This window comes from Zootoca vivipara, chromosome 3, assembly GCF_965207765.1.
Source record: "Zootoca vivipara chromosome 3, rZooViv2.hap1.1, whole genome shotgun sequence".
Classification (NCBI taxonomy): Eukaryota; Metazoa; Chordata; class Lepidosauria; order Squamata; family Lacertidae; genus Zootoca; species Zootoca vivipara.
Window position 1 is genome coordinate 71,620,020 of NC_142586.1, and position 12,026 is coordinate 71,632,045.

General features: G+C 40.7%; 1 protein-coding gene across 12 annotated transcripts in view; it reads left to right on the plus strand.

Annotated features, from left to right (window-relative positions):
- FAM120B (family with sequence similarity 120 member B) overlaps positions 1–12,026 on the plus strand; it is a 41,527-nt gene that overhangs the window by 8,095 nt on the left and 21,406 nt on the right. For 8 of the 12 annotated variants that reach the window (XR_009557364.2, XR_015949063.1, XR_015949061.1 and 5 more), the window contains exons 5-6: positions 3,171–3,343; positions 5,297–5,389. Coding sequence is in view for 6 of the 12 variants with exons in the window: in XM_088666409.1 (XP_088522535.1) it covers positions 3,171–3,343; positions 5,297–5,389 (266 nt within the window). In the remaining 6 variants the exon portion in view is untranslated. The remainder of the gene's footprint in view (positions 1–3,170; positions 3,344–5,296; positions 5,390–12,026) is intronic. The other 4 variants (XR_015949065.1, XR_015949064.1, XM_088666414.1 and 1 more) reach the window with 1 other exon arrangement.

Below are 12,026 nucleotides of genomic sequence, written 5' to 3' on the forward strand. Positions count from 1 at the left end.
AAGTATCTCTACTGAATTTTGAGTGGGGTCAGGCATGGTGAAAGTGTAGAGTGGTTCCATCTCATTTTTCTCGCTTGCCAGCAGTACAGACGTAGAGTTTGGAGAAATAATTTTGCATCTCATAAGATGGAGGAGTTTCCTTCTTGGGCAGAGGCAATGACATCAATCCATCACTCTCTAAACTTGCTCGTAAAAAGGATTATTTGGGCTGAGTATAAGCATGAGAAATTTCAGCCAGCAATGTTGTGGAAGCAAGGCTTTATAATACCACCATATTTGCTAGCAATTCAGTAATGAAAAGCTGTTTTATTTCAGTGCAGACTAGTAAGGAAGGAAAGAACTTGCAAAGTTTATTTTCGGTGGTCTGTTCCAAAACAAATATTTTTCTAAAAAAAATCAGCTGGCCATATTTGTATGCCTTAAATTCTCTCATGTTGGTTTTATCTGCAGCATCAATCTGTAGCTCACCAAATAAGGAGGTTGGCAGTGTGTCACTTTCAAATCTAAAAATGCGTTGGTAGGAGGTTATTGACTGAATCGCAAAGTCAGGCTAGTAAAAACAAATGTCACATTCTGTTTACTTGTTTAAAGAGTATTTTTGGAACATATATAAATGTGCACCTATGTATTTCATCTACATTTCTTTTTTAAGGAAAATAAAGATAGGTATGAAATCTTGCATGATTGAAATGAATAATTCAATAGTGTCACCGTTTTTACTCTGTTTACCTTTTCAGATGTTTTATAAATGTGTGAGTTTTCTCCAAAAAGATTCAAGTATGTTTTCATCTGGATCTGTGCAGATGTTGGTAACACCACCAGGGACGGAGAGCAGGCGCGCTGCCCCCAGGGACGTGGCGTGTGTTGTGGGGGCGGGGCGCGCTGCGTGCAGGGACGGGCGTTGTGGGGGCGCACGTTTTGGGGGCGTGGCGGGCAGCCGCAATGGCGCCCCTGGGATCGCGCTGCCCGGGGCGCCCCACCCCCACCGCCCCTATCTTCCTACGCCCCTGGGGTGATGGTCTGTAGGCTGTCCCCCACCCCACCTCTTTCTCATTGCCTGCTCATGAGAATAAAACACATGTTTTGGAGAACCGTCTCCCCTCATGCTGTTGCCATGTTGGGAAAGCCACTACATTATGTGTGTGCTCTGAGATATCTGGCAATTCACTCTCCTTGGTAAAGAACTGCTTGTAGATCTTCCCAATAGAGGGCGGTCCACTCATTTAGAGGTCCAAACCACTGGGCTGAAGGGGAAGAGCTGTGTTTGACTCCCATAAGAATTCTGCTCTCTGCACACATATAAAGAGAAATGGATTACAGGTTTAGAGAACATCACTGTTGCAGAAATGTAAACGATGTATTAGGGCTTTACTGGGAACAGGCATATTTACATCAACTTTAATTTATATTTAGGGCAATCCTTTTTATGTTTCCTTGGAAGTAAGTTCTTACCATATTCACTAGGAAGTAAGCTCCACTCAGCTTATTAAGAGTTTGGAGTAAACATGCTTAGGATTGTATTATAAAACATTTAAATGATTGCCAGCTTTACTAATTTCAATGGAAGTTTATCACACTGAGTCTTTATGGTGCTCTTTTAAGTTTTTCCCAGTTTGAGTAATATCCAGATAAGCTATGCAGAATACACCCATTGAACTCACTGAACTTTTATTATTTTTCTCATACAAGTTTAAGGGGGTTTGTCTAAAATAAGGTCAACAACTTGCAGGTTTTCCTAAATAAAGCTCAACAATCTTGGGAGTTTTCAGGGTGTCCTGGTTCTTACTTTTTGAAATATGGCAGTATATATATATATATATATATATATATATATATATATATATATATAAAGTGGGACATTGAACTAGCAGACTACTCAATTTTTGGGCAATTGAAACTCTTCTAGAAAATTGCATTCAGTGGTATTGCTCAAGCACCAATTTTCTCCAAATCTGAGAAGCCATTCTTCAGAAATTTCACACTGAGAAGATATGAAGGAAAACCAACATGAGGGTGATGGACAAAATATTTATTTTCTGTTTTGTCTCCCTGGGCAAAAGCACCATTTGGTTAGTGAGTTTTGTTGGCCAAATAAACAAACATTTATTTCACCCCCTGTTTGACACCTCAACACTATCGTCATTTATAGTGGCCAGGTGGTTCACCCAAAGGAATGCAACTCCTCTTTGTAATTAAAAAGGAAAGGCAGATGTGTTACCAATCTTAACTCATGTTAAAACTGACATCTTTGTCTATCTGAAAGGCTGGGCAAATAGTTTTATGGCAGGAATTTATCTAAATACAGCTTTCTAAGCTTTGTACAGTATTTGTATTTCATACTTTATATAACTCACTTTGATAGTTGAGGGAAAGTAATGCAATAGCAATCAAGATTTTGGTCGCTGGCAATAAGATATAAGACAAGTGGTATAAAAGGGGTCTAGAAGCAGTGTACATATATATGTTCGTGGATGCATTATGACTGCATGCTTTAATTCTTGGCAGGGAATAAAATAATGAACCCTGTTGTCCTTCACCGTTAACATGAGGCACAAGCGAGTTTTCATTTCAAGAGACAGGCCTTCCAGGTTGCAGCATGGTTGGAATAACAGCAGCACACCAAGCACAGAGGTGACATGCTGGGAAAGGAGACATTGAAATGGGTGCTTTTGGGAGTGCTTGTGCACTGTTTGGTGCTTGGATTGTAGGAGCCTAACATTTTCAAGAAAAGGGAAGGGAAAGGATCATATCATCGTTGCTAAACATACATCATTGTTAAACTTGCAGCTGAGTGAAGTTTTTCACGTGTGCAAACAAATCCATTGTATAAATAGCACAACCTTTTCAGCCCTGTAATCCTGTACAACGGTAAGATGCAATTTTCCCCTCTATGAAATCTTATAGAGATCCAGGGCAGCTGTCTGGGGTCAGAGTGTCGTGAATCTTGATTCTAGGTATATTTGCATTATAGCTGAGGGGGGCATTGTTTTTGTTTGTTATTTATGGTGCGTATTTTTGTGTTTTTATATTGTAAAGCACGCTATGATCTTTGGATAAAGGAATTTAACTAATTATCATAATAATCTCTAAAAGTTGAGGTGACTAATTCCTGTTAAAATTTAGTTACAGCTTGCTTCTACAATGTTTAAAATACTGGCTTTCTTTTCTAGGTGGTACTCCTAGTTTGAGATCCCTGTGGCTCAGCAGTGGACCCGAGACTGAAAAGCTACGCCATTGGACATTTCTGGCATGCTTTCAACTGCAAGAAATAGCAGAGGAGATCCAGGCTCTGGAAGGTTCTGTTGCTGTTGTCTGCTGCTTGTTACTGTACCTCTTCCTACAAGTAAAGAAAATCCTACTTTGTGACTTTCCTTCTGTCTGCAGCAGATCTATATGGATTAGTAAAGGGGTAGCTAACACGGTATCCTCATGATGTGTGGACCACAATACGCAACATTGCTAACCACTGGTCATTCATGTAGGGGCTGATGCAAATTGTAGTCCACAACATTGCAAAGCTTTGGCTATCCATGGATTAGGACAGACATCCCCAAACTGCGGCCCTCCAGATGTTTTGGCCTACAACTCCCATGATCCCTAGCTAGCAGGACCAGTAGTCAGGGAAGATGGGAATTGTAGTCCAAAACATCTGGAGGGCTGAAGTTTGGGGATGCCTGGATTAGGACAAGTATGTTGCGAGATTGATTTAACTGACGACGAAGTTCTTCTCTAGGAAGTCGTTCTAATGGTCAAACTGCCGTGGAAATAGATTGAGCTTTCAAAACAAAAAAGGAGCAAATCTATGTCTTTCTGGAAGATAGTGATGACAATCCAGAAAGGTTAACCTTCCCCAGGTTTCCAAAGCAGCTTGACATGCAGTGTGAACAGAGGCTGCTATTTGAAAATCTCTGGTGTACAGTAAACCCACATCTTACACACATTTAACCTATGCAATTTCAACCATATGTGGTTGAACGTGGCCTGGAGAGGGGAAGGCTCAGAGGTGGGATGAAGCTTGAAACCCCAAGTGGACGTGGCGCGAAAAGAGCTTTTAAGCTCTCGGCCTTTCTTCCTGGGAAAGTCCAGCACAGCACTACTTAATTCATAGGAAAAGAGATGCGAGGCGCTCTCGGATGGGAGGCACATTTCGTTATCTGGAAATCCTTTTCCTTAATCACTGATTGCTCTGTGTGTGTAATAACTCAATGGAGAAAGAATGTACCCTTTACATGCTCAGAGGCACTTGATTCTTCCCATCTTTCAGGGTGGGTCCTTATGTACAAGGCCTGACTCGCCATTACTGTAGAAGTCATAGTAACAATTTAAAACTTTCAAAATAGACACAGATATCCATCAAAGCAGTTTCCCAACGGTATAAATCCCTGTAGCCTGCAGCGAAGAGGCAACTAAAGGAAATTGCTGTCACGTGAGCTTTTGTTCCTTCCTTTGTCCCTCTCATTCAGATCCGATTGCTTAAATTTCTTCGCCTTTCTATCCATGTTTCTATTAATTTAATCAAAACATCAAGGAAGTTATTTAAAAAAAAGGTAAACCCCTTTCCCCTCAAGCTTCAGTCCTGCATTGCATGAAATAACTACTGATTAACAGAGCAAAGAAGCAATCCTTTGTATAGTAGTTGTACAGTTGTTCAAAAGTAATATTTGATGGATTGCACCTAAAATGCTTGAAGCAAATTATTATACCATAAGCATGCCATCTGTCTGTGAATTCCCAGAAACCACTAAAAAGCTTCAAGTCAAACTGAGAAACCCACTTAAAGCATGTAAGGGGTGATTTAGCTGTAAGTCCTGCGTTTTAGGGGGTTGGACTAGATGACCCTCTGGTCCCTTTCCAACTCTACAGTTCATTGTTTCTATGATTCCATGCTTTATAATTGGCAAAGACACAGCAAGTGGTTTGTTAATTGCAGCCAAGTAAGTTTTCCCAACTTAAGTGCAAATCTTGTGTTTTCTCAAATGTAGGAATAGGAGAAAAAGCGCAGCATTATGGAAGGCCAATGGGAAGTGTGAATGTCTCTGTGGTTCATTATGAAATCATCAAAGAAGATGGGAGAGAGGGAACCTTTAAACTGATCCTTGAGCGCAGGGTGGTGAAGTTAGTGGAAGTAGGGCAGAGGAACTAAAGTTGCGAAAGCCTCCCTCGAAAATTGTGTTTCAAAGAACTACAGATGAATAAGGCCATGGTGCAAGACTGGCATTCCTGTAGCAAGGAATTTAGATCAAGGGGGAAAGTATGAACTTTATACATAGCTCTGAGCTAAGATTTTCCCCCCTAGGTTGACAGCCTCTCCTTGGAAGACTTGAATGCATTTCTAGCTCAAACTCTGTGCCTCGAGGGGAAGTCAGCTGCCCAGCTTGCACGCTTGCAGGTACAGACTTGACTCATTTACTAATGCAATACCAGTGGTAACCCCTAGATGAACAGCACATGGCTTTCTCTTTGACCTTTACTCTCACTCAGTGGTATTGAGGAGATTAGATTTAAGGGACAGGATGCCATTCAGTTATCTTCGTTTATTTGCACTCTTTCGTTACATAGACAAGGATCCAAGCCTAAGCCCCTATACCAAAGATTCAATGTGACCTGCCACATTTAAACCTTCAGCTTTCTTATTTACTGCCACCCCAAAATAATTGCCCTTCGTCTGCTCAGCCAGGATCTCATTCAAGCTCTTCCCCCCCATTAACTTGACACTGCCTCCTTCTGCTTTCAAATTAGAGATGCCGTGGAATATTCAGATCCCTTCATTTTCCTGGCTTGCCTAGCTCCTCATAAGCCTCTTAGCTTATGAGGCATAGTGATCTAAATGATGCTGATTATCTAGACCATATCACTGGGACACGGGATTGGGCCTGCTTTGTTCACCTTGGCTGATAACCTAAAATAGGAATTGGGTGGGAGGAGGATTGCATCCCTCTTAATTCTCCTGGACCTCTTGGTGGCTTTTGATGCCATCCACCATGGTAAATTTCTGGGCCGCCTAGCTGGATTGGGCCTCGGGGCTTGTATTAAAATGGTTCTGTTATGGGGCTACAGTCCTTGGCATGCGGTTTCTCTCAGGGTTCTGCCTTGCTTCCAGTGTTATTTATACAAAAATACTTAGGAGTTTTGGATTAACTTGTCATCAGTACGCTGATGATACTCCACTTTATAGCTCCTTGCCATCTATGGCCAAAAAAGTAGCTGATATCCTTGGGCCCTGCCTAGATCTCTTAGTGAACTGGAAGAGAATGAACAAGCTGAGATTTAATCCAGACAAGCTGGGCATACTGTTTGTCAGTAGAAAGTCTGACTGTGGAATTGGGATTCAGCTTGTTCTGGGAACGATTGCACTCGCCTTGAAAGATCAGCTTCTTAGCTTATGGGGTGCTATCCCTGGATTCCTGGGTTGTATTTGCACAGTTACATTCATCTCTTAGACATATCACATTTAGACTACTTTAGTGTGTTCTATACAGGTCTGCCCTTGGAGGTTGCCCAGAAGCTCCAGATGGTTAGGCTAAACAGTATCAGGAACATAGTACTCTGATACTGAAAGTTCAGCACTGGTTAGTGGTTACTGATTGTTTTTCAGGCTTCATTCCCCTCGGGGGAAAGAATCTTTCCCTACTCCGCAATTTCAAATGGCACAACTTTTTAAATTTTCTCTTTAATTTTCTTTTTAATAGTGTAACTACTTGCAATGTTTTAAAGGCAGCTTTATTGTTGGTTCCATGTTCTTAGGCTATTTTTTATTGTTTTTTGACCTGTTGCACACTGCCCTGGTGGTTTACAGAAAGCGGGTATAAAAATATTAAGAATAAATAATGAAATTACGTTGAAGCCTTTGCCTTTAGTTCCCAAAGGAGGAAAAGAAGGACAACCCTGTAGAGAGAGTACAGGCGTGGATTTGAACACTCAGTTCTTAATTTAGCCACGAAGCCTATGTCTCCATAAAAAGAAAAGTTTCCCATGTTGACCCATAAGAAAGATTCCAGGAGCTTGCACACTATTTCGTGATACTTTGATTAGCCCAATAAAAGTTATAGATAATATGGATTTTGGAATGTATCTCTATAGTTCTCAGTGAATTGACATAGTTTTAAGGAGAGTCACTAGCTCTTCCCTTGCCCTCCTCAGTTTAGGAATAGCAATTCTGTTTAGCAACTACAGAGTGTTACACACTGTTCTCTGTTCCACTAGTCGGGTGGAAAGCCCCCTGCCACTGCCCTCTCTGTAAATGACGACAGGATCTTCCTTTTTTCAATAAGCAGGAAGCAGCAAGAGACTTCTAGTCAAGTGACCATAGACTTCTCCTGAATCAGCATTGTGATACTTAATATATTGGTTGTATAAACTTAAATGGAAAATTAGCGTCCTGTGAAAAAACAAAAAACAAACAAACATATTTGCAAGGAATGTGCATAGAATGTGATGTTGCTTGAAATTCATGCAGTCTGTGCCATAGTTATTTAAAATTTTACCCAGGGCACGTGGCTTTATTTTATGGTAAACAATCTGTGCTTTTTATCCCTGCCTCTTTAGCAGCTGCAGGCATATGCTGCTTACAGGGGAAGGAGGTTTTAAACATGGGTGGGGTTCTCTACTTAACAGTGGAATTTAAGGTTGCTTTGAAGAGACACACAGGGGTATTTTAAATGCTCCCTCTCTTGATAAAAAGGTAAATGAGCCACATGCAGGTTGTGTGTCTGTGCCATTTCCCATTGTTGGCTGGCGTATTTACACTGGAATTCCAGTGTCTAGTTGGTACCTGCCTTGTTCCCCCCCAGCTACAGAAACATCTTTTTTGGTTTTTTGGCATTTACGTTGTCTGCATTCATCAAGTATTTTTATGCCCTGCAGAATTTGCATTACATCTGCATAATGCAGGAGAGAAAACGAACACCATAATTAAACCAGTCTAGCTGCTAGCTATAGGAAAATATTTCTCTTTGTGGAAAAAGTATCGCACATGAGCACAGGATTTTCTGTTTCAGAATCTCGAAGGGCCTGGCTTCATGGCCTTATTGCCATAAAAGACATAAAGCAAATGGAGCAATGCATGAACATGAAATGCTGGCATATTTTATAGATGGGTTAATGAGCACTTTTAAATAGATTTGTGGACGGATCTGAAGCAACGTTTATCTGAATGACTTTCCCTAGCTGTAGGAGTGTTTGATGCCTTGTCTCACTTAGAGCAGAATATTATGTGAACAATCTCACTTTAGTGCTTACTGTTTTTTTCTTTGTGTGTGTGTGCACGCACATGTTTCTGTGGGCACTTCTAGGCCAAAAAATACCAATTTTAGGATATGTTTGTCTCAGTGTCCTGATGGCCCCCAAAGATGTCCATATCCCTGCTGGAAATATGATTTCAAAATTTTATTTTCAGTGCAAGGAACTACACAAGATATTGTCTATTTTTATTGCATAATGTATTTTATGGATAAGTATTCAAATTTAATAAATAATAATAATAGAAGAGAAATTAATATTTATGTGGCAAGTAGCTCAATAAATTCCATATAAAATTACTAACTTGTATTAAAATAACAGATAAAAGTATTCACAATCTTTTTTATTTATGATCACTTTATTTGTTCTCCCCTTCTCTCTTTTCATGTTTTTATTACAATTAAAAAGAAAAGTCAAAATGTACTGTATTGCAGACCATAGGATTTATTTTAGCTCTACTCTGTTTTTGCCTTGCTAGTAAGCTAGAGGGAGAAAGAAAGAGAATAGCCAGGTCTATATGTACCAGAACTCAGTAAGTTTTTTGTTCTGTCTTAGGTTGCAATCAATAGGACTTACCTCTGATAGTAGGGGAGCATTTTTTGGTGAGAAATGTGTGGTACAGTGTTGGGGTATGGTTCTTCTTGAAGATGGTCCTCCTGTGGTTCAGAATCGACATGTTAACACACCCACAAAAGCTGTGGGTTGGTGATGGTGGGCTATTTCAAAAGGGTCACCATCTCACTCGGAAAATTGGCAATATCTTCCTCATGTGCTACTGGATTGTACAGAACCATTCATGACTCAGCCTTAATGCCGTGCTTTGTAACTTTACAATGGGTTTTGATGGATATGATCTGTTGTCAGTGCTTTCCCCCTTAGAAAAATAGGTGCTGGTATTCACCATGAAGTTGTTACAGTAAGTGCCTCACTTTTTAACACCAACAAAAAGAGGTGCTAGTACTGTTTGCCCTTGAGTACCCCCTGGAAAAAAGCACTGTCTGTTGTTATGATGGTAAGTGCAAACATTAAAAAGGAGGCATAAATATCCCCAAGAAGAAATGTGTGCCCATATCATGCCACAAACTTGCCATGGAACACATAAATCTAATCAATTGTTCCTTGACTGAACAGGCATGTACAGAATTGTTGCTGCAAATGAGTCTAATGACACCTATCGCCACTGGTCAATGTAATGCTTTCGATCTGAACAATTCCAAGCTGTTGAATCTGCTGCATTATTGATAGTAAATGTCAAAATGGTTGTTCTCCCCATGAAAATACAAGCTTTATCTCATTTGTTAAAACAGGAGGGGGGGGAAGGAAGTTGAAACAGGTTCGGGAAAAGCAAAGCAGTAAACTCATAAATGTATCTCATAAAATGATCACTAGCTTCAAATGGAACTCTTCAAGGTTTTAAATAAATTTTGCAGTGTGAACCTAAACCATAAAAAAATGGTTGACACTCTTAAATCCCATGAAAATTTATGAGACTGAAGCAGTTCTCTGTGCACAATTCCTCCTTGATTTTATTAAGATTTAGGCATGCTTTAATAAGGCACTATTCAGAATGGTCATAGTTGTCAAAAAATAATCCTGTGAATACAGAATCAAATACAGTAGCAGTATTTTAAAATATTATGCTCTTGATCTAAAGAGTGGTGTAACAAGTGCATGGAGATAATATTTTCTTCCTCATGATTCTGAAACCTGAAATCATCCAATGAAATTGAACAGTGGGAGATTCAGGATAGACAAAAAGAAGCAGTTCTTCACACAGTGCCTAGCTAACTGACATTTGCTTCCATAAAATATAATCATCACCAACTTAGATGGCTTCAAAAGGAAATTAGACAAATTCAGAGAGGATCAGGTTATCAGTGGCTACCAGTCACGATGGCTTGAATGCTACATCCAGAATCAGAGGCAACCTCACCTGTCACTGGGAACAACTGTGAAAGATGCCTATTGCCTTCTTGTCTGTTTATGGGCTTCCCATAGCATCTGGTTAGCCTTGCCGTTCCTTGCTTTCAAAAATGCAGAGAAGCTTCAGAAGCAGGTATGACGCAAGAATTTCTGGTTACAGGTAGGTAGCCGTGTTGGTCTGGATCGAAGTAAAATAAAAAAATTCCTTCAGTAGCACCTTAAAGACCAACTAAGTTTTTATTTTGGTATGAGCTTTCGTGTGCATGCACACGAAAGCTCATACCAAAATAAAAACTTAGTTGGTCTTTAAGGTGCTACTGAAGGAATTTTTTTATTTTGCAAGAATTTCTGTTTTAAATAAACCAGACTATACGATTATGTATTCAACCCGAGCACACTGAAAGAATCCCATTCAGGCCCTAGCCTATGTTTTCTTTATTTTGCCTTAAAAAGAGAGAAGGGATCATTCTGAACAAATTGTTAGCAAATTGCAACTGTAGTCATTATGATTAGGAAGGTGAGTTGGGTGTGTAACTGTAGGCAATTTACTGCACAGCCCTCTGCATTTCCATTGATAAACAAGTCCCATTGAGTTCAGCGTGGCTCACTTCCAGATCAGTGATTGTAAACCCCGAGAATGAGTCCCATTTAGCTCAGTGGGACTTGGAACAATTACCTGTTGGATTGCACAAACAGCGAACCAAATGAGTGGAGCCCATTTCAGGTTGACTGCTTGCCAAATCCAATGGCGAAAATAGGGGGAATGAGAGCTTCAGAAGGCTGCGCTACAAATCCCCGATGGAGGAAACTAGCAACTGCAGGAGAGTTAACATTCCCTGTTAAATATTACCCTGACTTCTGGTGTGATTGGTATGTGATGGCTAGGTTGGAGAAATTCTGAAAAGCATTCTTTCTTTAGGCTAATCTTAAAAAGATCATATGAAGAGGGAAGATGTGTTTACCTGGTTAACTTATAGCTAAGCCATGTCCTGTTTAAGAGGTGACCTGCACTCTTAAGTGGCAGGTGCTGCCTAGACTTGGGTGTACGATGGCAATGGGGGGGCGGGGGGGAGAGAGAAGGAGCCTGCAGTAAGGATGCCAAGGCACTGGCACCTGCTTGTCAACTGCTCTTGTTGCTCCCCCACTCCCAAGTCGGCACCTGCTTGTCCATCTTTGTTACTGATGGAATGCATGTTCACCTGCCTAGGGGTTCAGGAGGAAGGCCAGTAGTAAATTTGAAAAGAATGAACAATATATGGGGCACAGTCCATTTGCTTTTTTCCTCCTTCAGCACTGAGTGTACATACTCTCTGGGTGGCTTTCACCATAAAACCCAACAAATAAAACAAGGAAATTGAAAAACACAATAGAATCATTGCCATAACAAAGGTCTGGGAAAATAAAAAGGCTTTTGGCTGGCATGGTAAAGGCAGCCATGTGGATGGCGCAGGACCCTCCCTGGGGAGAGGATTTCATAAATGGGATGCCATCAATGGGAAAGCCCTCTCCTCAGTTGTCACCCACCTAGCTTCTGATGATGAGATACCTGGAAGAAGGCCTTGGATGATGATCTCATTGGACAGGCAGGCATCTGAGGGTGAGAGTAAGGCAAAGGCACTGAAGGCTTGAAGCCAGAGGCTGCTATGCTTTGTGGAAAGAGCTGAATTTAAACTCATGGCTAATCTGTAGAAAGGTCAGTACTGCTAGTACTGCTAAGGGCCACAATATGAACACAGAGCATGCTCACTCAAATATTATTTACAAGAAAGCAGTGCAGAAACTATTTGTGCACCACATCCATACTATCAAGTCAGCATTTTTGTGCTATGTGTGCTACAGTTTCCGTACTGAAGTGTATGGTGACA